Source organism: Dromaius novaehollandiae, unplaced genomic scaffold (assembly GCF_036370855.1).
Source record: "Dromaius novaehollandiae isolate bDroNov1 unplaced genomic scaffold, bDroNov1.hap1 HAP1_SCAFFOLD_148, whole genome shotgun sequence".
NCBI lineage: Eukaryota > Metazoa > Chordata > Aves > Casuariiformes > Dromaiidae > Dromaius > Dromaius novaehollandiae.
Window position 1 is genome coordinate 37,528 of NW_026991297.1, and position 26,263 is coordinate 63,790.

The 26,263-nt window shown below is 70.9% G+C and overlaps 2 protein-coding genes across 7 annotated transcripts; one reads left to right on the forward strand and one right to left on the reverse strand.

Moving 5' to 3' along the window:
* The first annotated feature begins 723 nt into the window (after nt 1–723).
* Nucleotides 724–20,715, forward strand: SART1 (spliceosome associated factor 1, recruiter of U4/U6.U5 tri-snRNP). Of its 5 annotated transcripts, none has more exons than XM_064503706.1 (20): nt 728–1,205; nt 1,790–1,844; nt 2,444–2,499; nt 2,581–2,707; nt 2,791–2,896; nt 3,031–3,108; nt 3,226–3,325; nt 4,707–4,840; nt 8,030–8,215; nt 10,132–10,253; nt 10,662–10,846; nt 11,985–12,112; nt 12,762–12,968; nt 14,861–14,971; nt 16,394–16,481; nt 16,582–16,672; nt 17,434–17,569; nt 17,658–17,747; nt 19,368–19,489; nt 20,549–20,715. In XM_064503706.1, exons 1-20 carry the CDS (start codon nt 803–805, stop codon nt 20,565–20,567), a joined length of 2,544 nt encoding a protein of 847 aa, XP_064359776.1. In that variant the 5' UTR covers nt 728–802; the 3' UTR covers nt 20,568–20,715. The 5 variants fall into 5 exon arrangements, with proteins under 5 accessions (XP_064359779.1, XP_064359775.1, XP_064359777.1 ...); XM_064503708.1 differs by having other exon boundaries at nt 12,804–12,968; XM_064503705.1 differs by lacking the exons at nt 19,368–19,489; nt 20,549–20,715 and adding an exon at nt 19,026–19,187 and having other exon boundaries at nt 726–1,205.
* Nucleotides 20,716–20,847: 132 nt separating this feature from the next.
* On the reverse strand, nt 20,848–25,592 carry EIF1AD (eukaryotic translation initiation factor 1A domain containing). 2 transcript variants are annotated; one of them, XM_064503713.1, is made up of 6 exons: nt 25,470–25,592; nt 25,239–25,361; nt 24,394–24,502; nt 23,218–23,326; nt 22,464–22,508; nt 20,848–21,210 (listed from the first exon to the last, which is right to left on the reverse strand). In XM_064503713.1, exons 2-6 carry the CDS (start codon nt 25,323–25,325, stop codon nt 20,982–20,984), a joined length of 579 nt encoding a protein of 192 aa, XP_064359783.1. In that variant the 5' UTR covers nt 25,326–25,361; nt 25,470–25,592; the 3' UTR covers nt 20,848–20,981. The 2 variants fall into 2 exon arrangements, with proteins under 2 accessions (XP_064359783.1, XP_064359784.1); XM_064503714.1 differs by having other exon boundaries at nt 25,477–25,542.
* Between the last annotated feature and the right edge of the window lie 671 nt (nt 25,593–26,263).

Below are 26,263 nucleotides of genomic sequence, written 5' to 3' on the forward strand. Positions count from 1 at the left end.
AAGGGCAGGAAGCGGTGGGGAGGGGGGGGCGCCGAGACAATGCGCCATTGTTCCCCGCCGCGGGGGGCCGGCGCCGCCGCTTCCCCCCCCCCCCCGGCCCCGGCCGCCATTTCGGGGCGCCCCCAGGGCGCCGCCATCTTGGCGCTTCTCCCCCCTCCCCCCGTTGTTTTCGCCACAGCCATTTTGGGGACCTTCCCCCTCCCCCCGCCTCACTTGGGGGCCGCCCCCACTTGGAGGCCATTTTGGGGTCCCCCTCCCCTCCCCTCCCCCGCGGCCATTTCGGGGGGGTCCCGCCATCCGCCACGAGGCCGCCATTATGGTGCGTCACCACACCCACACACCCACGGAGCCGCCATTTTGGTGTCCTCCATGAGGCCGCCATCTTGGTGGCTCCTGGAGGCCGCCATCTTGGTGACCCCCCCCTCCCCACCGCCTCCACGGGTCTAGCCCGGACGCCTTGGTCCCCCGGATGGGGGGGGGTGGGGGGCGGGCTGCTCGGACGCCTGGGCCCCCGCTGGGGTGGGGGCGGGGTTGAGACCGCCGAGCCCTGCTCCCCCTCCCCACTTCCGCCGCGTCCCCATGGCGACGCCCCGCGGCCCCGCCCACAACCGGAAGTGACCCTCGACCCCTGAGGGGCGGGTGGGGAGGAAAGGGCAGCGCCGGCCAATGGGGAAAGCGGCCGCGGGTCCGAGGGGCGGGGCCGATCTTACCGCGCGCCCTCCCTCCGGCCGCGTTTCCGCCGGAAGCGGCGCGGCGCCCCCGGAAGCGGTCGCCGGCGCGGCGGAAGCGGCGCGGCGCGGCCATGGGCGCCTCCAAGAAGCACCGGGAGCGCGGCGGGGCCGAGGCTGGTGCCGAGGAGGCCCCGGCGGCAGCGGCCCCGGCCCCGGCGGCGGCCGCGGCGGGGGGAGGCGGGAGCGGCAGCGGCAGCAGCGCGGCGGGGCGGCCCCGCGAGCACCGCAAGCACCGGCACCGCGGCGGCGAGCGGCGCGGCAAGCGCAGCCGCTCCCGGGGCGAGCGCGGCGGAGGCGGAGGTGGCGGCGGCGGCGGCAGTGGCGGCTCGTCGCGGCGCGGCGGGGCCGAGGAGCCCGGGCGCGGCGGCGGCAGTAGCAGCGGCGGCGGCGGCAGCGGCCATGGCCGCGGCGGGGCCGAGTCCGACGCGGGGCGGCGGGGCAAGAGGGAGCGGCGGGACGAGCGGGACGAGCCCGGTGAGGGCGGCCGGGGCCGCGGCGGCGTCCTGGGGGGGCTCTGGGGGCGCTTTGGGGGTGGTTATGGGGCTTGGGGGGGCCTGGGAGGCCTCGGGGGTCCCGGGGGGTCTCTGGGGGAGGTTAGGGGGCGTTGGGGGGTCGTTATGGGGCTTGGGGGGTCTCTGGGGCTGGTTAGGGGGCTTGGAGGGGGTCCCGGGGGGTCTCTGGGGGAGATTAGGGGGCGTTGGGGGGTCGTTATGGGGCTTGGGGGGTCTCTGGGGCTGGTTAGGGGGCTTGGGGGGGCCTGGGGGGGTCTCTGGGGGAGGTTAGGGGGCGTTGGGGGGTAGTTATGGGGCTTGGGGGGTCTCTGGGGCTGGTTAGGGGGCTTGGGGTGGCCTGGGGGGGTCTCTGGGGGAGGTTAGGGGTTGGGGGGGACCTGGGGGCCTTTGGGGATGGTTAGGGGGCTTTTGGGGGGGCTTTGGGGCAATTGGGGGCTTTTGGGGGGTCCTTGGGGGTAGTTATAGGGCTCTGAGGGTAGTTATGGGGCTGGGGGGGGGTTCCCGGCCCCCCCCATCAGCTAACGCCCCCCTTCGCCCCCCCCACAGCCGCCGCCTCCAAGACCACCGCGGGCGAGTCGTCACTCAGCGTCGAGGAGACCAAGTGAGCCGGGGCCCCCGGGACCCCCCAGGACTGCCCCAGTACTCCCAGTTACCCCCAGCGACCCCCCAGGACTGCCCCAGTACTCCCAGTTACCCCCAGTTACCCCAGTGCTCCTCGGCCCCCCCCAGGCGCCATTTAAGACCCCAGAGACCCCCCCAGAACGGCCCCGGTTGCCCCTGGCATTTCCCAACGCTCCCAAAAATCCCATAAACGTTTTCAGAGATTTACCAAGTGCCCTGTAAGCGTCCCCAAATCCCTCTGGTTTCCCCCAATGCTCCTTCGCGCTGCCCAGTTGCTCCCAGTATCCCCCCAGCGCTGCCCAGTTGCTCCTAGTATCCCCCCAGCGCTGCCCAGTTGCTCCTAGTATCCCCCCAGCACTGCTCGGTTGCCGCGAATGTTTTTCTAAGTCGTTTAAATTGCTTCAAATAGGTCTGAATGTCTTAATATTTTATAGTGTTTTTTCAATACTGCTGTGGCCCCCCACCCCAGGGTGCCCCCCCGCACCCCTATTTGTCCCCCACCTCCCCATATTCGCCCCCCCCACCCCTGAATTCACCCCCCCCAGACACATTTACCCCCTTTTTCCCCCCCGTTTCCAGCAAACTCCGCGCCAAGCTGGGGCTGAAGCCGCTGGAGCTCTCCGCCGTGAAGAAAGGTGAGGCGGGGGGGTGCCCCCCGTTTTGGGGGGGCTCCCCGGGGTTCTGCCCCCCCGTGACCCCCCCGTTCCCCCCCCCAGAAGCCGGCACCAAGGAGGATCCCGTGGCAGCCGACGTCGTCAACCCGCTGGTGCAGCGGCAGCGGGAGGAGATCCGCGAGAAGCTGGCGGCCGCCAAGGAGAAGCGACTGCTCAACCAGAAGCTGGGGTGAGCCCCCCCCGCCCCCACCCCGGGCAGCACCCATGGGTGCCGGCAGCACCCGTAACCCCCCCGTTTCGCCCCGAACGCAGCAAGGTGAAGACGCTGGGCGAGGACGACCCGTGGCTGGACGACGCGGCCGCCTGGATCGAGCGCAGCCGCAAGCTGCAGCAGGAGAAGGAGCTGGCGGAGAAGAGGGTGGGCGCCGCCGCGGGGGGGGCCCAGGCGTCCGGGGCTGCCCCGCCCCCATGCCCATGAGGGGCCCAGGCATCCGGGCGGGGGTTTAACCCCCTTCCGCGGCGCTGATTTGGGTGGAAACGGTGCCGTTTTAGGCCAAGCTGCTGGAGGAGATGGACCAGGAGTTCGGCGTCAGCACGTTGGTGGAGGAGGAGTTCATGAGGCGGAAGCGGGTGAGCTGGGGGCCCCGTTTGGGGACACCGTGACCCCCTTGGGGACGTGGGGACCCCCTTGGGGACCCCCTGACCCCCTCGGGGACCCCCTGACCCCCCCGTGTCCCCCCCCGGCAGGACCTGTACAGCTCGCGGGACCTGCAGGGCCTCACGGTGGAACACGCCATCGAGGCCTTCCGCGAGGGCGAGACCGTCGTCCTCACGCTCAAGGACAAGGGTGAGGCGCAGGGGACACGGCGGTGACACTGTGACACCCTTGAGTTGTCCCCCAGCCCCCCCCCAGTGGCCCTCTGTCCCCGTGGTGGCTCCCCACGCGGCCCCATGGCCTCCCGTGTGGCCCGGTGGCATCCCCGGACACGTCCCTGTGCCCCCTCCCGGTGTCCCCGTGTCCCCTAACGTGTCCCTGTGTCCCCTCCTGCGCCTTGGTGGCATTCCCGTGCCCCGCTGGTGTCCCTTGGCATGTCCCTGTGTCCCTTGATGCGTTGCCACATCCCCTGTCGTGTCCCCTGTCGTGTCCCCAGGCGTTCTGTGCGCTCTGGTGATGTCACTTGATGTGTTGTCGCGTCCCTTGACACGTCCTTGCGACGTTTCTGGCCCCCAGTGGGGTCCCTGTGGCCTCTCTGTGTCCCCTGTGCCACCTCCCCATGTCCCTGGTGGGGTCTGTGCCACGTCCCCGTGTCCTTGTGTCCCCCCCACCACGTCCCTGTGTCTCCGTGCAATGTCCCTGCATGCCACTACCGTCCTTGTCCTATGTCTCTGTGTCCCCTGGTGGGGTCCTGTAGCCTGCCAGGGTCCTTGCCACGTCCCCGTGTCCCCGTGTCCCCCTGCCATGTCCCCGTGCTCTGCCAGGGTCCCTGTCACGTCCCTGTGTCCCCGTGTCCCCCTGCCATGTCCCCGTGCCCTGCCAGGGTCCCTGCCACGTCCCCATGGGGTTCCTGCCACGTCCCTGTGTCCCCGTGTCCCCCTGCCATGTCTCCATGCCCTGCCAGGGTCCCTGCCATGTCCCCATATCCCCCTGCCATGTCCCCGTGGCCTGCCAGGGTCCCTGCCATGTCCCCATGGGGTCCCTGCCACGTCCCTGTGTCCCCATGTCCTCCTGCCATGTCGCCGTGTTCCCTCCACTCCGTCCCCCTGCCACATCTGCACGTCCCTGCTGTGTCTCTGCACCCCCCCATGCCCTAGCTGGGTCCCTCTGTGTCCCCGTGCCCCGAGGGGGGGTTGGGGGGGCCCATGTCCCCCCCCGCCACGTCCCCGTGTCCCCGCTGCCTCCCTGCACCCCCATGTCCAAGTGGGGTCCTTCTAACTGTCCCCACACCCCGGGGGGGGTCCCTGCCGTGTCCCCACGCTCTGGGGGGGGTCAGGGGGTGTCCCCGTGCCCCGGGGGGGTGTCCCCATGTCCCCACGTCCCCATGTCCCCCCCGCCACGTCCCCATGCCACATCCCCATGTCCCCACTGCCTCCCTGCACCCCCATGTCCCAGCTGGGTCCCTCTGCCGTGTCCCTACTCCCCCGGGGGGGGCCGGGGGGTGCCCCACGCCCCAGGGGGGGGTCGGGGGTGTCCCCCCGCGTCCCCCCGTGTCCCACGTCCCCGGGCGCAGGGGTGCTGGAGGAGGCGGAGGACGTGCTGGTGAACGCGGCGCTGGCCGAGGCGGAGCGGGCCCGGCGCGGCCTGGAGCTGCGGCGCCGCAAGCCGGGCTACGACCCCTGCCAGGAGCCCGACGGCCCCCCCGCCGTGAGTGTCCCCCCCCCCCCCCGCACACGTGACACGGTCCCCAGACACGTGACACGTCCCCCGGACACGTGGCGCGGTCCCCACGCCCGTGACGTGGCCCCTCGGGACGGGGACGGGCTCCCTGCGCGGCGGTGGTGGCCCCACGCGGTGCCTCGGGGGCTCGACGTGGCCCCGGGGTCCTGACGTGTCACCTCCGTGTCCTTGGGGACCTGAGGTGGCCCCGTGTGGCCCCGCACGTGTCCTTGGGGTTCAGACGTGTCCCCACGTGTCCTCGGGGTCCCCGCGTGGCCCCTCAGGACGGGGACGGGCTCCCTGCATGGCAGTGGCCCAACGCGGTGCCTCTGGGGCTTGATGTGTCCCCTGCGTGTCACCTCCGTGTCCTTGGGGACCTAAGGTGGCCCTGTGTGGCCCCGCACGTGTCCTTGGGGTTCAGACGTGTCCCCACGTGTCCTTGGGGTCCCCGCGTGGCCCCTCGGGACGGGGACGGGCTCCCTGCGCGGTGGTGGCCCAACGTGGTGCCTCGGGGGCTCGATGTGGCCCCCCCCCATGTGGCCCCGGCGTCCTGACGTGTCACCTCCGTGTCTTTGGGGACCTAAAGTGGCCCTCTGTGGCCCCTCACGTGTCCTTGGGGTTCAGACGTGTCCCCACGTGTCCTCGGGGTCCCCGCGTGGCCCCTCAGGACGGGGACGGGCTCCCTGCATGGCAGTGGCCCAACGCGGTGCCTCTGGGGCTTGATGTGTCCCCTGCGTGTCACCTCCGTGTCCTTGGGGACCTAAGGTGGCCCTGTGTGGCCCCGCACGTGTCCTTGGGGTTCAGACGTGTCCCCACGTGTCCTCGGGGTCCCCGCGTGGCCCCTTGGGACGGGGACGGGCTCCCTGCATGGCGGTGGCCCAATGTGGTGCCTCAGGGGCTCGATGTGTCCCCTGCGTGTCACCTCCATGTCCTTGGGGACCTGAGGTGGCCCCGTGTGGCCCCTCACGTGTCCTTGGGGTTCAGACGTGTCCCCACGTGTCCTCGGGGTCCCCGCGTGGCCCCTCGGGACGGGGACGTGCTGCTCACGTGACATCGGTGTCCCAACGCGGTGCCTCGGGGGCTCGACGTGTCCCCCGCGTGTCACCTCCATGTCCTTGGGGACCTAAAGTGGCCCCGTGTGGCCCCGCACGTGTCCTTGGGGTTCAGACATGTCCCCACGTGTCCTCGGGGTCCCCACATGGTCCCTCGGGACGGGGACGGGCTCCCTGCGCGGTGGCGGCAGCCGAACGCGGTGCCTCGGGGGCTCGACGTGTCCCCTGCGTGTCACCTCCGTGTCCTTGGGGACCTAAAGTGGTCCCGTGTGGCCCCTCACGTGTCCTTGGGGTTCAGACGTGTCCCCACGTGTCCTTGGGGTCCCCGCGTGGCCCCTCGGGACGGGGACGGGCTCCCTGCGCGGTGGTGGCCCAACGTGGTGCCTCGGGGGCTCGATGTGGCCCCCCCCCATGTGGCCCCGGCGTCCTGACGTGTCACCTCCGTGTCTTTGGGGACCTAAAGTGGCCCTCTGTGGCCCCTCACGTGTCCTTGGGGTTCAGACGTGTCCCCACGTGTCCTCGGGGTCCCCGCGTGGCCCCTCGGGACGGGGACGAGCTCCCTGCATGGCGGTGGCCCAATGTGGTGCCTCGGGGGCTCGACGTGGCCCCCGCGTGTCACCTCCGTGTCCTTGGGGACCTAAGGTGGCCCCATGTGGCCCCGCACGTGTCCTTGGGGTTCAGACGTGTCCCCACGTGTCCTCGGGGTCCCCGCGTGGCCCCTTGGGACGGGGACGGGCTCCCTGCATGGCGGTGGCCCAATGTGGTGCCTCAGGGGCTCGATGTGTCCCCTGCGTGTCACCTCCATGTCCTTGGGGACCTGAGGTGGCCCCGTGTGGCCCCTCACGTGTCCTTGGGGTTCAGACGTGTCCCCACGTGTCCTCGGGGTCCCCGCGTGGCCCCTCGGGACGGGGACGTGCTGCTCACGTGACATCGGTGTCCCAACGCGGTGCCTCGGGGGCTCGACGTGTCCCCCGCGTGTCACCTCCATGTCCTTGGGGACCTAAAGTGGCCCCGTGTGGCCCCGCACGTGTCCTTGGGGTTCAGACATGTCCCCACGTGTCCTCGGGGTCCCCACATGGTCCCTCGGGACGGGGACGGGCTCCCTGCGCGGTGGCGGCAGCCGAACGCGGTGCCTCGGGGGCTCGACGTGTCCCCTGCGTGTCACCTCCGTGTCCTTGGGGACCTAAAGTGGTCCCGTGTGGCCCCTCACGTGTCCTTGGGGTTCAGACGTGTCCCCACGTGTCCTCGGGGTCCCCGCGTGGCCCCTCAGGACGGGGACGGGCTCCCTGCATGGCAGTGGCCCAATGTGGTGCCTCAGGGGCTTGATGTGTCCCCTGCGTGTCACTTCCATGTCCTTGGGGACCTAAGGTGGCCCCATGTGGCCCCTCACGTGTCCTTGGGGTTCAGACGTGTCCCCACGTGTCCTCGGGGTCCCCGCGTGGCCCCTCAGGACGGGGACGGGCTCCCTGCATGGCGGTGGCCCAACGCGGTGCCTCAGGGGCTCGACGTGTCCCCTGCGTGTCACCTCCGTGTCCTTGGGGACCTAAGGTGGCCCCATGTGTCCCCTCACGTGTCCTTGGGGTCCCCGCGTGGCCCCTCGGCACGGGGACGGGCTCCCTGCACGGTGGTGGCAGCCCAACGTGGCCCCTCGGGGGCTCGACGTGGCCCCCGTGTGTCACCTCCGTGTCCTTGGGGACCTAAGGTGGCCTCACGTGTCCCCTCACGTGTCCTTGGGGTTCAGACGTGTCCCCACGTGTCCTCGGGGTCCCCATGTGGCCCTTTGGGACGGGGACGTGCTGCTCACGTGACATCGGCGTCCCAACACGGATGCGGACGTGGCCCCCGCGTGTCACCTCCGTGTCCTCGGGGTCCTCACATGTCCCACACGTGTCCCCCCGTGTCCGTGTCCTCTCGACACGTGTCCTCGGGACGGTGACGTGGTCCTTGCGTGTCCCCGGGGTCCTGACCCAGCCCCGCACTCGCGTGTTGTCACGTGTTGTCCCCGTGGCCGCGCGTGTGGCCCCCCCCGGGCACTCCTGGGCCCCCCCGCGCTGGCGTGTCGTCCCGTGTCATTGCGTGTTCTCACGTGTTCTCACGTGTTTTCCCGTGTTTTCCCGTGTCGCAGGAGATGCTGCCGCAGTACGCGGAGGCGCTGGGGGCCGCCCGCCCCCCCTCCTTCCGCCTGGCCCCCGGGGGGGCCCCGGCGCCCCCCCCACCCCCGCCGGGGGGGCCGCGGCCCCCGGGGCCGGCGCAGAGCCTGGCGCTGCCCCCCCCCCGCCTGGCCCCCGAGTACCTCGCCCCCCACGAGGAGGTGCGGTTTGGGCCATTTTGGGCTGTTTCGGGCCGTTTTGGCGAGTCGAGGGGGTGGCGGGGGGGGGTGGCGTCAGCCCCGGGGCATCATGGGTAATGGCAGGGTTGGCGCAAGCCCCAGGGGATTGTGGGTAAGGGGGGGATTGGTGGGAGCCCCAGGGGATTGTGGGTAATGGGGGGGGGTTGGTGGGAGCCCCAGGGGATTGTGGGTAAGGGGGGGGTTGGCGGGAGCCCCAGGGGGTTGTGGGTAAGGGGGGGGATTGGTGGGAGCCCCAGGGGATTGTGGGTGACAGGGCAGCTGGGATGGGTTGACATGAGCCCCAGAGCATTGTGGGTAAGGGGGGGGGTGGCAGAAGCCTCAGAGAGTTGTAGGTAATGGGGGGGGTTAGCGTGAGCCCTGGGGGGTTGTGGGTAATGGAGACATCAGTGTGAGCCCTGGAGGATTGTGGGTAATGGGGGGGTGGCGGGAGCTCTGGGGGGGGTTGTGGGTAATGGGGGGGTTGACATGAGCCCCAAGGGGTTGTGGGTACCGGGGGGGGTTGGCACAAGCCCCAGGGGGTTGTGGGTGCCAGGGGGGTTAGCATGAGCCCTGGGGCATCATGGGTAATGGGGAGGTTGGCAGGAGCTTCAGGAGGTTGTAGGTAATGAGGGGGGTTAGCACGAGCCCCAGGGCATTATGGGTAGTGGGGGGGGCTGGTGGGAGCTCTAGGGGGTTGTGGGTAATGGAGAGGGGTTGTCATGAGCCCTAGAGCATCATGCGTAAGGGGGGTGCGTTACACAAGCCCTGGGGCATTGTGGGTAATGGGGGGGTTGGCGGGAGCCCTAGGAGGTTGCTGGGAGCCCTGGGGGGTTGTGGGTAATGGGGGGGTTGGTGGGAGGCCCAGGGGGTTGTGGGTAATGGAGAGGGGTTGTCGTGAGCCCTAGGGCATCATGGGTAAGGGCGGTGGGTTACGCAAGCCCTGGGGCATTGTGGGTAATGGGGGGGTTGGCGGGAGCCTGGGGGGTTGGCGGGAGCCCCGGGGCCTTGTGGGTAACTGGGGGGGTTGGCGTGAGCCCGGGGGGTTGGCGTGAGCCCCGGGGCACTGTGGGTAACGGGGGGTTGGCGTGAGCCCCGGGGCACTGTGGTAACGGGGGGGTTGGCGTGAGCCCCGGGGCACTGTGGGTAATGGGGGGGGGTTGGCGTGAGCCCCGGGGCACTGTGGGTAACGGGGGGTTGGCGTGAGCCCCGGGGCACTGTGGGTAATGGGGGGGGGTTGGCGTGAGCCCCGGGGCACTGTGGGTAACGGGGGGGTTGGCGTGAGCCCCGGGGCACTGTGGGTAATGGGGGGGGGTTGGCGTGAGCCCCGGGGCACTGTGGGTAACGGGGGGTTGGCGTGAGCCCCGGAGCACCGTGGGTGCCGGGGGGGTTGGCGTGAGCCCCGGAGCACTGTGGGTAATGGGGGGGGGGTTGGCGTGAGCCCCGGGGCACTGTGGGTAACGGGGGGTTGGCGTGAGCCCCGGGGCACTGTGGGTAACGGGGGGGGGGTTGGCGTGAGCCCTGGGGCACTGTGGGTAACGGGGGGGGTTGGCGTGAGCCCCGGGGCACTGTGGGTAACGGGGGGTTGGCGTGAGCCCCGGAGCACTGTGGGTAACGGGGGGGGGTTGGCGTGAGCCCCGGGGCACTGTGGGTAACGGGGGGTTGGCGTGAGCCCCGGGGCACTGTGGGTAACTGGGGGGGTTGGCGTGAGCCCCGGGGCACTGTGGGTAACGGGGGGTTGGCGTGAGCCCCGGAGCACTGTGGGTAATGGGGGGGGGGTTGGCGTGAGCCCCGGGGCACTGTGGGTAACGGGGGGTTGGCGTGAGCCCCGGGGCACTGTGGGTAACTGGGGGGGTTGGCGTGAGCCCCGGGGCACTGTGGGTAACGGGGGGTTGGCGCAGGCCGTGGCCTTCCGGAAGACGCGGCGCCGCGTGCGACGGCTCCGGCGCAAGGAGAAACCGCTGCGGGCCGACGACCTGCTGCCGCTGGCGCCCGGGGACACGCGCGGGGACTTCGGCTCCAGGTGGGGGGGCCCAGGCGTCCGGGGGGGGGACACGGGGGGGGGCAGGACACCCGGGGGGACTTCGGCTCCAGGTGGGGGGGCCCAGGCGTCCGGGGGGGGGACACGGGGGGGGGGCAGGACACCCGGGGGGACTTTGGCTCCAGGTGGGCCCCGGCGTCCGGGCCGGGGGGACAAGGACCATGGGGGGGCCCAGGCGTCCGGGGGGGGGTGGGGACACACAGGGGGCCCAGGCATCCGGGGGGGGGGCTTAGAGGAACAAGAGGCACCTGGGGGGGGGCAATAGGGACCTTGGGGGGGGGGGAACCAAGGGGGACAATAAGGGGGTTGGGGGGGGGCTGGGGGCAAGAGCGGGGGCCGGGGGGGGGGCAGGGAGGTGACCCCCCCCCCCCCGTGTTGCCCCCCCCCCAGGTCGCGGGGCCGGGGCCGGCGGGCGCCCGAGGAGCAGCAGCAGGAGGGGGGGGAGGAGGAGGAGGAGGACGGGGGGGGCGCGGCGGGGGGGGAGGAAGGGCAGGGCCCGGCCCCCCCCGCGGCCCCCCCCGGCGGCCCCCCCTCCGACGACACCCGCGTCGAGAGCATGGACATCAGCAGTGAAGGTGAGGCCCCCCCCCCCTCCCCGGACGCCTGGGCCCCTTCCCTGGGGGAGGAGGGAGCCCCCCCGGACGCCTGGGCCCCCGCCCGGACGCCTGGGCCCCTTCCGTGGGGTGGGGGGAGCCCCCGGATGCCTGGGCCCCTCCCCGGACACCTGGGCCCCTTCCGTGGGGTGGGGGGAGCCCCCGGATGCCTGGGCCCCTCCCCGGACACCTGGGCCCCTTCCATGGGGTGGGGGGAGCCCCCGGATGCCTGGGCCCCTCCCTGGACGCCTGGGCCCCTTCCATGGGGTGGGGGGAGCCCCCCCGGACGCCTGGGCCCCTCCCTGGGGGAGGAGGGAGCCCCCCCGGACGCCTGGGCCCCTCCCCGGACACCTGGGCCCCTTCCGTGGGGTGGGGGGAGCCCCCGGATGCCTGGGCCCCTCCCCGGACACCTGGGCCCCTTCCGTGGGGTGGGGGGAGCCCCCGGATGCCTGGGCCCCTCCCTGGACGCCTGGGCCCCTTCCATGGGGCGGGGGGAGCCCCCCCGGACGCCTGGGCCCCTCCCTGGACGCCTGGGCCCCTTCCCTGGGGCAGGGGGAGCCCCCCCGGACGCCTGGGCCCCTCCCAAGCACAAGCTCCCCGGATGCCTGGGCCCTTTTTCCCAAGGGAGGGGGAGCCCCCGGATACCTCTCAGGCCGCCCCCGGACGCCTGGGCCCCTAGAGAAGCGCGCCCCGGACGCCTGGGCCCCCTTCCCGGGGCGGGGGGGGGGACATCCCTGGACGCCTGGGCCCCTAGAGAAGCGCGCCCCGGACGCCTGGGCCCCTCCCAAGCACAAGCTCCCCGGATGCCTGGGCCCTTTTTCCCAAGGGAGGGGGAGCCCCCGGATACCTCTGAGGCCGCCCCCGGACGCCTGGGCCCCTAGAGAAGGGCATCCCGGACGCCTGGGCCCTCTTCCCGGGGCGGGGGGGGGACATCCCTGGACGCCTGGGCCCCTAGAGAAGCGTGCCCCGGACGCCTGGGCCCCCTTCCTGGGGTGGGGGTGGCATCCCCGGACACCTGGGCCCCCGGGGCGGGTCGTTCCTGGGGGCAGCGGGCTCGGAGAGCGGGGGCAGGGCCCACCCGGACGCCTGGGCCCCTGCTGCCCCCCCCCCCCCCCCGCAGAGGAGGCCCCCCCCGGCTCGCCGGCGGCGCTGGAGGAGGACGAGGCCGAGCAGGAGCTGCAGAAGCAGCTGGAGAAGAGCCGGCGCCTGCGGCAGCTGCAGCAGCTGCGCGAGGCCGGCGGCGAGCAGGTGAGCGGGCCCAGGCGTCCGGGGGGGGGCCAGGCGTCTGGGGGGGGCCCAGGCGTCCGGGGGGAGCGGGCCCAGGTGTCCGGGTAGCCCCTGGGGACGGGGGGCCACAGCAGTGAGCAGGTGAGCGGGCCCAGGCGTCCGGGGGGAACCAGGTGTCTGGAGGGAGCGGGCCCAGGCATCCGGGGGGACCCAGGCGTCCGGGGGGAGCGGGCCCAGGCGTCCGGGGGGGAACCAGGTGTCTGGGGGGAGCGGGCCCATGCGTCCGGGGCGGGCCCAGGCATCCGGGGGGAGCGGACCCAGGCGTCCGGGGGCGACCCAGGCGTCCGGGCAGCCCCTGGGGGCGGGGGGACCCAGCGGCGAGCAGGTGAGCGGGCCCAGGCGTCCGGGGGGGGGGCCCAGGTGTCCGGGGGGAGCGGGCCCAGGCGTCCGGGCGGGCCCAGGCGTCCAGGGGGACCCAACGGCGAGCAGGGGAGTGGGCCCAGGCGTCCGGGGGGGGGCCCCAGGCGTCCGGGGGGAGCGGGCCCAGGCGTCCGGGCGGGCCCAGGCGTCCAGGGGGACCCAACGGCGAGCAGGGGAGCGGGCCCAGGCGTCCGGGCACCGTTAACGCCGTCCCCGGGCGCCGCGGGGGGCCGTACGGGGGGGTCAGCAGCGGGGGCCCAGGCGTCCGGGCGCCGCTGACCCCCCCGCGCAGGTGCTGGAGCTGGTGCAGCGGCGGCGGGGGGCCGCGGGGGGGGCCGGGGCGGACGCCCGCGCCGGCGCCATCGTCTTCAACGCCACCTCCGAGTTCTGCCGCACCTTGGGCGAGATCCCGACCTACGGCCTGGCCGGCAACCGCGAGGAGCAGGAGGAGCTCATGGTGCGCGGGGGGGGCCGGGGGGGTCTGGGGGGGCAGTTTGGGGTCTGGGGGGGCAGTTTGGGGGGGCCCTGGGGCACTTTTGGGGTGGTTTGGGGCAGTTTTGGGGCAGTCTGGGGGGTCTGGCCGGCAACCGCGAGGAGCAGGAGGAGCTCATGGTGCGCGGGGGGGGCCGGGGGGGTCTGGGGGGGCAGTTTGGGGTCTGGGGGGGCAGTTTGGGGGGGGCCCTGGGGCAGTTTTGGGGTGGTTTGGGGCAGTTTTGGGGCAGTCTGGGGTGTCTGGCCGGCAACTTCGAGGAGCAGGAGGAGCTCATGGTGCGCGGGGGGGGCCGGGGGGGTCTGGGGGGGCAGTTTGGGGGGCCCGGGGCAGTTTGGGGGGGCCCGGGGCAGTTTTGGGGCAGTTTGGGGGGGCCTGGCCGGCAACCGCGAGGAGCAGGAGGAGCTCATGGTGCGCGGGGGGGGCCGGGGGGGCAGTTTGGGGCCTGGGGGGGCAGTTTGGGGGGGGCCTGGGGCAGTTTTGGGGTGGTTTGGGGCAGTTCTGGGGCAGTCTGGGGGGCCTGGCCGGCAACCGCGAGGAGCAGGAGGAGCTCATGGTGCACGGGGGGGGCCGGGGGGGCAGTTTGGGGTCTGGGGGGGCAGTTTGGGGGGGCCTGGGGCAGTTGGGGGGGGGCCCGGGGCAGTTTTGGGGCAGTTTGGGGGGGTCTGGCCGGCAATCGCGAGGAGCAGGAGGAGCTCATGGTGCGCGGGGGGGGCCGGGGGGGTCTGGGGGGGCAGTTTGGGGGGGGCCTGGGGCAGTTTTGGGGTGGTTTGGGGCAGTTTTGGGGCAGTTTGGGGGGCCTGGCCGGCAACCGCGAGGAGCAGGAGGAGCTCATGGTGCACGGGGGGGGTCTGGGGGGGCAGTTTGGGGTCTGGGGGGGCAGTTTGGGGGGTCCTGGGGCAGTTTGGGGGGGGGCCTGGGGCAGTTTTGGGGTGGTTTGGGGCAGTTCTGGGGCAGTTTGGGGGGCCTGGCCGGCAACCGCGAGGAGCAGGAGGAGCTCATGGTGCGCGGGGGGGGCCAGGGGGGCAGTTTTGGGGTGGTTTGGGGCAGTTCGGAGGGGCCTGGGGCAGTTTGGGGGGGTCCTGGGGCAGTTTGGGGGGGCCCTGGGGCAGTTTTGGGGTGGTTTGGGGCAGTTTGGGGGTTTGGGGGGGCAGTTTGGGGGGGTCTGAAGGTAGTTTAGGGCATCGGGGGGCAGTTCGGGGGGGCTGGGAGGGCGGGGGGAGTCCCCTGGTGTCCCCGTGTCCCTCCGTGTCCTGTGTCACGTGTCCCCCCCGTGTCCTTCCGTGTCACCCCGTGTCACCCCCACGTCCTTGTGTCCCTCTCCGTGTCCTCGTGTCCCTCCGTGTCCTGCGTCACATGTCCCTTCACGTCCTTCTGTGTCCCCCGTGTCCTGCCGTGTCCCCATCCCCATGTCCCCCGTGTCCCTCTGTGTCCCCGTGTCCCCCCCCGTGTCCCCATGTCCGTCCACGTCCCCGTGTCCCCCCCCACGTCCTCGTGTCCCTCTGTGTCTTGTGTCACGTGTGTCCCCCCACATCCCCCTATGTCCCCTCACGTCCTTCATGTCTGTCCGTGTCCCCACGTCTCTACGTGTCCCCACGCCCACACACTGCGTCCTCCGTGTCCCCGTGTCCCCCCACGTCACTCATGTCCCTCCCCGTGTCCCCGTGTCCCTGTCCCACGTCACTTCGTCCCCCACGTCCTTGTGCGTCCGTTTGTCATCTGCGTCCCCCCACTGTCCCCCGTGTCCTTGTCTGCGTGTCCCCGCGTGTCCCCACGTGTCCCCCCATGTCCCGACGTGTTCCCCCGTGTCCCGGCGTGTCCCCGCGTGTCGTGACGTGTCCCCGCGTGTCCCCGCGCAGGACTTCGAGCGGGAGGAGCGGCGCTCGCCCGCCGGCGCCCCGGACTCGGACGGCGAGGAGAACGTGGGCTGGAGCACCGTCAACCTGGCCGAGGAGCGGCAGCAGCAGGACGTGAGCGCCCCCAGCTACACCCCAACTACACCCCAACTACACCCCGAGGCACCCCCGAACCACACACACCCCCACACCGCACCCCCGAACCGTGACACCCCCGAACCGCGGTGTCCCGGGGAGGAGAACGTGGGCTGGGGCAGCACCAACCTGGCCCAGGAGCCACCACGGCAGGTTGTGAGCACCCCGAACAGCCAGGAACCCCCGAACTACACCCGAACTACACCCCGAGGCACCCCCCAACCACGCACACCCCCACGCCGCACCCCCGAACCGTGACACCCCCGAACCACGGTGTCCCGGGGAGGAGAACGTGGGCTGGGGCAGCACCAACCCGGCCCAGGAGCCGCCACGGCAGGTCGTGAGCACCCCGAACAGCCGGGAACCCCCGAACTACACCCGAACTACACCCCGAGGCACCCCCCAACCACGCACACCCCCACACCGCACTCCCAAACCGCGGTACCCCCGAACCGCGGTGTCCCGGGGAGGAGAACGTGGGCTGGGGCAGCACCAACCTGGCCCAGGAGCCGCCACGGCAGGTTGTGAGCACCCCGAACAGCCAGGAACCCCCGAACTACACCCGAACTACACCCCAAGGCACCCCCGAACCACACACACCCCCACACCGCACCCCCGAACCGCGGTACCCCCGAACCGCGGTGTCCCGGGGAGGAGAACGTGGGCTGGGGCAGCACCAACCTGGCCCAGGAGCCACGGCAGGTTGTGAGCACCCCGAACAGCCGGGAACCCCTGAACTACACCCGAACTACACCCCAATGCACCCCCCAACCACACACACCCCCACACCGCACCCCCGAACCGCGGTACCCCCGAACCGCGGTGTCCCGGGGAGGAGAACGTGGGCTGGGGCAGCACCAACCCGGCCCAGGAGCCACCACGGCAGGTCGTGAGCACCCCGAACAGCCAGGAACCCCCGAACTACACCTGAACTACACCCCGAGGCACCCCCCAACCACGCACACCCCCACGCCGCACCCCCAAACCGCGGTACCCCCGAACCGCGGTGTCCCGGGGAGGAGAACGTGGGCTGGGGCAGCACCAACCTGGCCGAGGAGCCACCACGGCAGGTCGTGAGCACCCCGAAACCATGGGGAACCCCTGAACTACACCCGAACTACACCCCGAGGGACCCCCGAACCACGCACACCCCCACACCGCACTCCCAAACCGCGGTACCCCCGAACCGCGGTGCCCCGGGGAGGAGAACGTGGGCTGGGGCAGCACCAACCTGGCCGAGGAGCCACCACGGCAGGTTGTGAGCACCCCGAACAGCCGGGAACCCCCGAACTACACCTGAACTACACCCCAAACCATGCACACCCCAAAATCAGCCGCCCCCCCATCGAGACCCCGCTCTGACCCCCCCTTCTCCCCCCTTTTTCTCCCCCCCCCCCCCAGTTCTCGGCCTCCTCCACCACCATCCTGGACGAGGAGCCCATCGTCAACCGGGGCCTGGCCGCCGCCCTGCTGCTCTGCCAGAACAAAGGTGCGCCCGGACGCCGGGGCCCCCTCAGGGACCCCCGGGTGCTTGGGGACCCCCTGACCCCCCCGCTGTCCCCCGCTGTCCCCCGCTGTCCCCACCGCAGGGCTGCTGGAGACGACGGTGCAGAAGGTGGCCCGGGTGAAGGCCCCCAACAAGTCGCTGCCCTCGGCCGTCTACTGCATCGAGGATAAGATGTGAGTGACGCCGTCCCCGTGTCCCCTGGCGTCCCCAGCCCCGTGTGACACCGTCCCCGATGTCCCCCGATGCCCCCGTGTCCCCACGCAGGGCCATCGACGACAAGTACAGCCGGCGGGAGGAGCGCGGGCCTGGCCTTGTCCTCTCCATGTCCCCCAATGTCCCCATCCCAGTGTCCCCCGCCGTCCCCAGCCCCACGTAACGCTGTCCCCTGACGTCCCCCGTGTCCCTTGACGTCCCCGTGTCCCTTGATGTCCCCACGCAGGGCCATCGACGACAAGTACAGCCGGCGGGAGGAGCGCGGGCCTGGCCTCGTCCCCTCCGTGTCCCCCAATGTCCCCATCCCAGTGTCCCCCGCCGTCCCCAGCCCCACGTAACGCTGTCCCCTGATGTCCCCCGTGTCCCCTGACGTCCCCGTGTCCCCGCACAGGGCCATCGACGACAAGTACAGCCGGCAGGAGGAGCGCGGGCCCGGCCTCGTCCCCTCCGTGTCCCCCAATGTCCCCATCCCAGTGTCCCCCGCCGTCCCCAGCCCCACGTAACGCTGTCCCCTGATGTCCCCCGTGTCCCTTGACGTCCCCGTGTCCCCACGCAGGGCCATCGACGACAAGTACAGCCGGCGGGAGGAGCACGGGCCTGGCCTCATCCCCTCCATGTCCCCATCCCCGTGTCCCCCGCCGTCCCCAGCCCCACGTAACGCTGTCCCCTGACGTCCCCCATGTCCCCTGATGTCCCCGTGTCCCTTGCTGTCCCCACGCAGGGCCATCGACGACAAGTACAGCCGGCGGGAGGAGTACCGCGGCTTCACGCAGGACTTCAAGGAGAAGGAGGGCTACCGGCCCGACGTCAAGATCGAGTACGTGGACGAGACCGGCCGCAAGCTGACGCCCAAGGAGGTGCGGGGACGCCGGGGGACACCTGGGGACACCGGGGGACACGGGGGGGGACACGTGGCCCCCCCTGACCCCCCCGCGTCCCCCCCAGGCCTTCCGCCAGCTCTCGCACCGCTTCCACGGCAAGGGCTCGGGGAAGATGAAGACGGAGCGCAGGATGAAGAAGCTGGACGAGGAGGCGGTGAGCGGCCGCTTGGGGGGGGGCAGGGTCCCCTCGGGGCCCCCCCGGGTCCCCTCTGGGGGGGTCCTGAGTCATTTTGGGGTCCCCCAGGTCCCCTTTGGGGGTCCTGAGCCCCTTTAAGGTCAACTCTGGTCCCTTTTGGGGGGTCCTGAGCCATTTCGGGGTCCTTCCAGGTCCCCTTTGGGGTCCCCAAGGTCCCCTTTGGGCATCTGGAGCCATTTTGGGATCCCCCAGGTCCCTTTCGGGGTCCCCCAGGTCCCCTTTGGGGGTCCTGAGCCATTTTGGGATCCTCTCAGGTCACCTTTGGGGTCCCCCAGGTCCCCTTTGGGGGTCCTGAGCCCCTTGGGTCACCCCTGGTCCCCTTTGGGGTTCTTTCTGGCCCTTTTGAGGTCCCCCAGATCCCCTTTGGGGGTCCTCAGCCCCCCTGGGGTCTTCCCTGGTCCCATTTGGGGTCCCCCACGTCTCATTTGGGGGGTCCTGAGCCCCTTGGGGTCCCCCAGGTCTCATTCGGGGGGTCCTGAGCCATTTTGGGGTCCTCCCAGGTCCCATTTGAGGTCCTTCCTGGCCCATTTAGGGTCCCCCCAGGTCCCATTTGGGGGTCCTGAGCCCCTTTAAGGTCACCCCGGTCCCCTTTGGGGGGTCCTGAGCCCCTTGGGGTCCTTCCAGGTCCCCTTTGGGGTCCCCCGGGTCCCCTTTGGGTGTCTGGAGCCATTTTGGGATCCCCCAGGTCCCTTTTGGGGGTCCTGAGCCCCTTTAAGGTCACCCCGGTCCCCTTTGGGGGGTCCTGAGCCCCTTGGGGTCCTTCCAGGTCTCCTTTGGGGTCCCCCGGGTCCCCTTTGGGTGTCCGGAGCCATTTTGGGATCCCCCAGGTCCCTTTTGGGGGTCCTGAGCCCCCCTGGGGTCCCCCAGGTCTCATTTGGGGTCCCCCAGGTCCCCTTTGGGGGTCCTGAGCCCCTTGGGGTCCTTCCAGGTCCCCTTTGGGGTCCCCAAGGTCCCCTTTGGGCATCCAGGACCCTTTCGGGGTCCCCCAGGTCCCTTTTGGGGGTCTTGAGCCCCTTGGGGTCCCCTAGGTCCCTTTTGGGGGGTCCTGGGTCCCTTTGGGGTCACCCAGGTCCCCCTTGGGGGTCCCTGTGTTTCTCTGGGTCCCCTTGGGCCCATTTGGGGCCCGTCCCCGGTTTGGGGGTGACACCCCCGGTTCGGGGGGGGATTGGGGGACCCCATTGGGGGGGGGTCCTGTCCCCGGTTTGGGGGTGACGCCCCCCCCGTGTCCCCCCCCAGCTGCTGAAGAAGATGAGCTCCAGCGACACGCCGCTGGGCACCGGGGGGGGGGGGGTTCCCGGGCGCGGTTTGGGGGGTGACACCCCCAGTTCGGGGGGGATTGGGGGACCCAATTGGGGGGGGGTCCTGTCCCCAATTTGGGGGTGACGCCCCCCCGTGTCCCCCCCCAGCTGCTGAAGAAGATGAGCTCCAGCGACACGCCGCTGGGCACCGGGGGGGGGGGTGGTTCCCGGGCGCGGTTTGGGGGGTGACACCCCCAGTTCGGGGGGGATTGGGGGACCCCATTGGGGGGGGTCCTGTCCCTGGTTTGGGGGTGACGCCCCCCCCGTGTCCCCCCCCCAGCTGCTGAAGAAGATGAGCTCCAGCGACACGCCGCTGGGCACCGTGGCCCTGCTGCAGGAGAAGCAGAAGGCCCAGAAGACGCCCTACATCGTCCTCAGCGGCAGCGGCAAGAGCATGAACGCGTGAGCACTGGGAGGGACTGGGAGCACTGGGAGGGGCTGGGATGGGTGCTGGGAGCACTGGGATGGGTGCCGGGAGGGACTGGGAGCACTGGGAGGGACTGGGATGGGTGCTGGGAGCACTGGGATGGGTGCCGGGAGGGACTGGGAGCACTGGGAGGGACTGGGATGGGTGCTGGGAGCACTGGGATGGGTGCCGGGAGGGACTGGGAGCACTGGGAGGGACTGGGATGGGCGCTGGGAGCACTGGGATGGGTGCCGGGAGGGACTGGGAGCACTGGGAGGGACTGGGATGGGTGCTGGGAGCACTGGGATGGGTGCCGGGAGGGACTGGGAGGCACTGGGATGGGCACTGGGAGCACTGGGAGGGGCGCTGGGAGGGACTGGGAGCACTGGGATGGGCACTTGGAGCACTGGGATGGGTGCTGGGAGGGACTGGGAAAGGCACTGGGAGAGACTGGGAGCACTGGGATGGGCACCAGGAGGGGCTGGGAGCACTGAGATGGGTGCTGGGAGATCTGGGATGGGCGCTGGGAGGCACTGGGAGCACTGGAACAGGCACCAGGAGGGGCTGGGAGCACTGGGATGGGCACCGGGAGGCACTGTGAGGCACTGGGATGAGCACTGGGAGGTGCTGGGAGCACTGGGATGGGCACTGGGAGCACCAGGAAAAGCACTGGGAGCACTGGGATGGGTGATAGGAAGGACTGGGCAGGACTGGGAGCACTGGGATGGGTGCTGGGAGGGACTGGGCAGGACTGGGAAAGGCACCAGGAGGCACTGGGAGGGACTGGGAGCACTGGGATGGGCACTGGGAGCACCAGGATGGATGCTGGGAGGCACTAGGATGGGCACTGGGAGGTACTGGGGGTACTGGGAGGCACTGGGAGGGGTGTTAGGAGGGACTAGGAGCGTTGGGAAAGGCATTTGGGACACTGGAAAGAGCACTGGGAGGAGTGGGAAAGGCACTGGGAGGGACTGGGAGAAACTGGGGGCAATGGGATGGGCACTGGGAGGGACTGGGAGCCCCCCGGGGTGCCTGACCCCCCTCTTCCCCCCCAGAAACACCATCACCAAGTGAACGACGCTGGACGGGGCCCCACACGCGTGTCCATGGACCAACACGCATGTCCACGGCTCCACATGCGTGTCCTGGCGTGTGCACACGCGTGTCCCCGCCCTGTACCCCCCCTCCGGCCCCCGGGGGGGCAATAAAGACCTGGCCTCAACCACGGCTGCGCGTCGGGGGGGGCCACGGCCACCGCGCGTCCCACGTGGCAACACGCGTGTGCGAGCGTGTGCGGGGTTGTGACACGCACAGGCGTCGCGTGTGCTCGACACCACGTGGCCACGGCACCGCGTGTGGGGACGGTCCTTTATTTTGGGGGTGTCACGTGTCCTCGGTGTCACGTGGCCGTGGCGTCACGTGGCCGTGGCATGGCATGTCCTCGGTGTCACGTGTCCGTGGCATTGCGTGTCCTGGGGGGGGAACACGTCACGGGCACCGCGTGTCCTGGGCGCCACCGTCCCTCGTGTCCCCGTGTTTGTCCTCGCTGTCCCCCGTGTCCTCCGTGGTGCCCGTGTCCTCGTCATCCGTGTCCTCGTCATCCGTGTTCTCCGTGTCCTCGTCATCCGTGTCGTCCTCCGTGTCGTCCGTGTCCTCGTCCCCGGCGCCAACGCGGTTCGTGTTGACGAACAGCTCCCCGTCCTCGCCCGCGGCCTCCCTGCGACACGGAGCGGCACCGCGACACGTCAGCGCCCGCCACACGCGTGTCCGCGCCGACCACACGCGTGTCCACACCAGCCGCACGTGTCCGTGCCCATCACACGCGTGTCCGCACCCCCCCCAGCGCCTTCCCGTCGCTCTCACACGCGTGCCGACGCTCCCGACACGGCAACGCCTCCCCGACACGCGTGTTAGTGCGTTCCCGGCCCGTTCGCGTGTCCTGCTCCGTGTTAGCGCCCCTGATACACGCTAAGACCCTCAACACGCGTGTCGATGCATCACCACGTGTTGTTACATGTTTCTGAGCTGCCCTAGACCACGTGTTAATGCCCCGACACATGTGTTTGCGCGCCCCAACATGCGTGTTAACGCCCCGACACGCGTGTTAATGCCCCCAATACATGTTAATATATTAATACTGCTGCTCCGTGTGTTAATACCCCCCCGTACACGTTAATACCTGTTATTACCCCATTAATAACCCATTAACGACACTGCATTAATACCCCATTAATACCTGCCACCCCGTTAATACCCCAGTAACGTTACCCCGTGTTAACACTGTTATTGTGCCTCGTTAATACCCCAATTAGCGTTACACTGGGTTAATACTTGTTATTACTGCTCTATTAGTGCCCCAATTAGTGTTACTCCGTGTTAATACACCCGTTGTTATTTCCATTAGGACCCTATTAATGCTACGCTGGGTTAATACCCATTAATACTCTGCTATTAATACTACTACTACTACTATTATTATCCTCTGTTAATACCCCATTAATACTCCCATTAATGCTACACAGTGTTAATACTCATCGTTACCCCCATTAATACCCCATTAACGCCCCTGTTAACACCCCATTAATGTCACACAGGGCTAATACCTGGTGTTACTCCTAAATTAGCGCCCCATTAATGTTACTCCTCGTTAATACCCCGTTGTTACCCCACGTTAATGCGCTATTACACCCCTATTAACGCTGTCATTAACACTGTGCTGTTAATGCCCCATTATTAGTCTTTATTATTATTAGCTCCTATTATTATTACCCCCATTAATGCCCTGTTATTAGCCTGTTCTTGCCCCCATTAATACCCCATTGTTACCCCATTAATGCTGTTATTACCCCCCCGTTATTACCCCCATTACTACCCCCGTTAACATTATTTCCCATTAATGCCCCATTATTAGCCCCTGTTATTAGCCCCCGTTAACGTTACCCCCCCGTTAATACCCCCCCCCCAGCTCACCCCCGCCGTGGGCTCTGTCCGGCCGCCGGGGCGAAGGCCTCGGGCCTGGGGGGAGACGGGGGGGGGGGGGGTCAGCGTGGGGGGGGTTGGGGGTCCCAGGGGGGATTTGGGGGTCCCCAGGGGAGGTTTGGGGGGGTCCTGGGGGCATTTTGGGGTCCCTGGGGGGTTTTGGGGGTCCTGGGGGGATTTGGGGGTCCCAAGGGGTCTGGGGGGGTCCCTGGGGGGGGCTGCGGGTCCCAGAGGAGTTTTTGGGGTCCCTGAGTGTTTTGGGGTCCTGGGGGGGGGTTGGTGGTCCTTGGGGGGGTCCCCGGGGAGGTTTGGGGTCCCTGGGGGGGGTCCTTGGGGGGGTTCTGGGAGGTCCCCGGGGAGGTTTCAGCTCCTGGGGGGGTTTCGGGGGTCCCTGGGGGGGTCCTGGGGGGGGAATTGGGGTCCCCAGGAGGTTCTGGGGGTCCCAGAGAGGTTTGGGGTCCCTGGGGGGGGTCAGGGGATCCCAGGGGGATTGTGGGGGTCCCGGGGGGGGGTTCTGGGGGTCCCAGGGAGGTTTTGGGTCCTGGGGGGGGTTGGGGGGGTCTCCGGGGGGTTGGTGGGTCCCTGGGGGGGGTCCCTGGTAGGTTCTGGGGGTCCCAGGGAGGTTTTGGGTCCTGGGGGGGTTCTGGGGGTCCCAGGGAGGTTTGGTGTCCCCGGGGGGGTTCAGGGGGGTCCCAGGGGGGTCGGGGAGGTTTAAGGGGGCCGCGGGGGGGTCGCGGGGGGGTACCAGAGCCCCTGGCGCTGCAGGAAGCGGACGTGGTCGCGGAACAGCACCAGCCGCATCTCGGCCTTCACCTTCTCGCCCTCCTCGATGGGGTCCACGAGCAGGAAGTCCCCTGCGGGGGGGGGGGGCGTCAGGGGGGGCCATGGGGGGGCACAGGGCCTCGGGGGGGGGGACACGGGGGCTGCGGGGCAACAGGGGGGGTCCACGAGCAGGAAGTCCCCTGCGGGGGGGGGCGTCAGGGGGGTCGTGGGGGGGCACAGGGCATCGGGGGGACGCGTTGGGGACCCCGTGGGGACGTGCTGGGGACACGGGGGGGGTCAGGGTGACGCGGGGGGGTCTGGGGGGGTCCCGGCACCTCTCTTGATCCAGATGTGGCGGCGGAAGCGGGGGGGGGACGCGTTGGGGACACCGTGGGGACACATTGGGGACACGGGGGGGTCAGGGTGACACGGGGGGGGTCCCGGGGGGGTCCCGGCACCTCTCTTGATCCAGATGTGGCGGCGGAAGCGGGGGGAGGCACGCTGACGAGGAAGCGGGGGGCAGGGGGGGACGCGTTGGGGACCCCGTGGGGACGTGCTGGGGACATGGGGGGGGGTCAGGGTGACACGGGGGGGTCTGGGGGGGTCCCGGCACCTCTCTTGATCCAGATGTGGTGGCGGAAGTGGGGGGGGGACGCGTTGGGGACACTGTGGGGACACATTGGGGACATGGGGGGGGATCACGGTGACACGGGGGGAGTCTGGGGGGGTCCCGGCACCTCTCTTGATCCAGATGTGGCGGCGGAAGCGGGGGGGGGGGACGCGTTGGGGACCCCGTGGGGACACATTGGGGACACGGGGGGGGTCAGGGTGACATGGGGGGGTCCGGGGGGGTCCCGGCACCTCTCTTGATCCAGATGTGGCGGCGGAAGCGGGGGGGCACGCTGACGAGGAAGCGGAGGGCGGGGGGGGACACGATGGGGACGCCGTGGGGACGCGCTGGGGACACGGGGGGGGGTCAGGGTGACACGGGGGGGTCCGGGGGGGTCCCGGCACCTCTCTTGATCCAGATGTGGCGGCGGAAGCGGGGGGGGCACGCTGACGAGGAAGCGGAGGGCGGGGGGGGGACACGATGGGGACACCGTGGGGACGCGTTGGGGACATGGGGGGGGGTCAGGGTGACATGGGGGGGTCCCGGCACCTCTCTTGATCCAGATGTGGCGGCGGAAGCGGGGGGGCATGCTGACGAGGAAGCGCCCCCCCTCAGCCGTCTCCACCTCGTGCAGGTTGTTCCCCGGCGTCCCCAGCACCTGCGGTGGCACCTGGTGGCTCGGGGACAGCGGCCCCCCCCCGGGTGTCCCCCCCCCCCCAGGACCGGGGTGTCCCCGTGTCCCCCTCCATGTCCCCCCCCACGTGTCCCCTGTCCCCCCTCCCATCCCCATGTCCCCCCCCATCACTCCTGTCCCCCCACATCCCTGCGTCCCCCCACATCAGTGCCCCCCCATGTCCCCCCCCCGGGCGTCCCTGTGCCCCCCCCAGGTCCCTCCTGCCCCCCCCCATGTCCCTGGGTTCCCTCCGTGGTCCTGGGTCCCCCCCCAGGGTCCCCATGGCCCCCCTGGGTGTCCCTGTGTCCCCTGGGTCCCTGTGTGTCCCCCCCCGAGTGTCCCTGTCCCCATGTCCCCCCCAGATGTCCTCATGTCTCTCCTCTCCCCCCCACCATGTCCCTGTGTCCCCTCCATGTCCCTCGGTCCCCCCCGCCTTCGCCCCCCCCATGGGTCCCCATGTCCTCCCAGGTGTCCCTGTGTCCCCTGGGTCCCTGTGTCCCCCCCCCAGGGTGTTCCTGTCCCCATGTCCCCCCCCATGTCCCCTGGGCCCCTCCTGCCCCCCCCATGTCCCCGGGTGTCCCCACCCCCCCGTGGCCCCCCCCATGTCCCCGTGTCCCCCCGGGTGTCCCCACCCCCCCGGGCCCCCCCAAGCCCCCCCGTGACCCTGGGTGTCCCTGTGTCCCCCCCACCCCCCCGGGCCCCCCCCCCCGGCCCCGCTCACCCGCACGATGCGCTGCCGCGGCGACGGCACCACGCGCTCGTCCAGCACCTCGCGCGCCACGTGCTTCCGCTTGGTGGCCTGCGACATGCCGGACGCCTGGGCCCCCCGGACGCCGGGGCCCCGCTGCGGAGAGCCCACGCCGCACGCCTGGGTCCCGCCCCGCCCCCCCCCCGCCAGGGGCCCAGGCGTCCGGGCCGCCCCTCCCCCCCGCCGCGCCCCGCCGCCTCGCACCTCTCACCGCATGCGAGTCCGCCGCTTCCGGGTGCGCTGCCCGCGCGGCGTCACTTCCGGAGGCGTCGCCTTCCCCCCCCTCCCAGCCTCCCCGCCGCTCTATGGTTGATTCCGCCCGGCCGCCGGGAAACCTCCCGCGGGCTAGAGCGCGCTGAGCACCACCGAGTCGCGGCGCCGCGGCCCTAGAGCGTCCCCCTTCGGCGAGCGCGTTGCTAGGCAGCCGCGCCTCTCTATGGTTCCTTCCGGCCGCGCCTAGAGCGGTCGCCGGCGGCAGGGAGGGCAGAAGCGCTTCCGGCGCGGCCGGATGTGACGGCAGCGCGCAGGCGCGCGCAGCAGCCCAGTTGGGCGGAGCGGCGGTTGACAGCGGCGGGCGGCGCCGGTGAGGGCGGGGGGCGCCGGGGGGGGGCTCGGGAGGGCCTGGGGGGGCCCTTGGGGGCTCCGGGGGGGCCCCGGGGGTCGCTGGGCGGCACTTGGGGGTGGGAGGGGCCCTGGGCGGGCTTTAGGGCCTGGGAGGGAGCAGGAGAGGGGCGGGGGTTCTGGGGGGGGGCGCGGGGGGGCCCTTGGGGGGGGTCTATGGGGTTGGGGGGCTCTGGGGGGCCCTTGGGGGGGCTCTGGGGAATAGAAGGGTCTATGGGGCTCTGGGGGGCCCTTGGGGGGGTCTATGGGGCTGGGGGGGGCTCTAGGGGCCCTTGGGGGGGGCTCTGGGGAATAGAAGGGTCTATGGGGCTCTGGGGGGCCCTTGGGGGGGTCTATGGGGCCTGGGGGGGCTCTAGGGGGCCCTTGGGGGGGGCTCT

Bases quoted from the DNA above. Each gene is read 5' to 3' on its own strand.
- EIF1AD (XM_064503713.1), bottom strand. From the start codon at position 25,325: ATGTCGCAGGCCACCAAGCGGAAGCACGTGGCGCGCGAGGTGCTGGAC. The intron at 22,509-23,217 runs GTACCCCCCCGC...GTCTCCCCCCAG, and splicing joins CTGCAGCGCCAGGGGCTCTG to GCCCGAGGCCTTCGCCCCGG. The intron at 21,211-22,463 runs GTGAGCTGGGGG...TCCGTGTCGCAG, and splicing joins GGACAGAGCCCACGGCGGGG to GGAGGCCGCGGGCGAGGACG.
- SART1 (XM_064503705.1), top strand. From the start codon at position 803: ATGGGCGCCTCCAAGAAGCACCGGGAGCGCGGCGGGGCCGAGGCTGGT. The intron at 10,847-11,984 runs GTGAGGCCCCCC...CCCCCCCCGCAG, and splicing joins CATGGACATCAGCAGTGAAG to AGGAGGCCCCCCCCGGCTCG. The intron at 16,673-17,433 runs GTGAGTGACGCC...GTCCCCACGCAG, and splicing joins TACTGCATCGAGGATAAGAT to GGCCATCGACGACAAGTACA.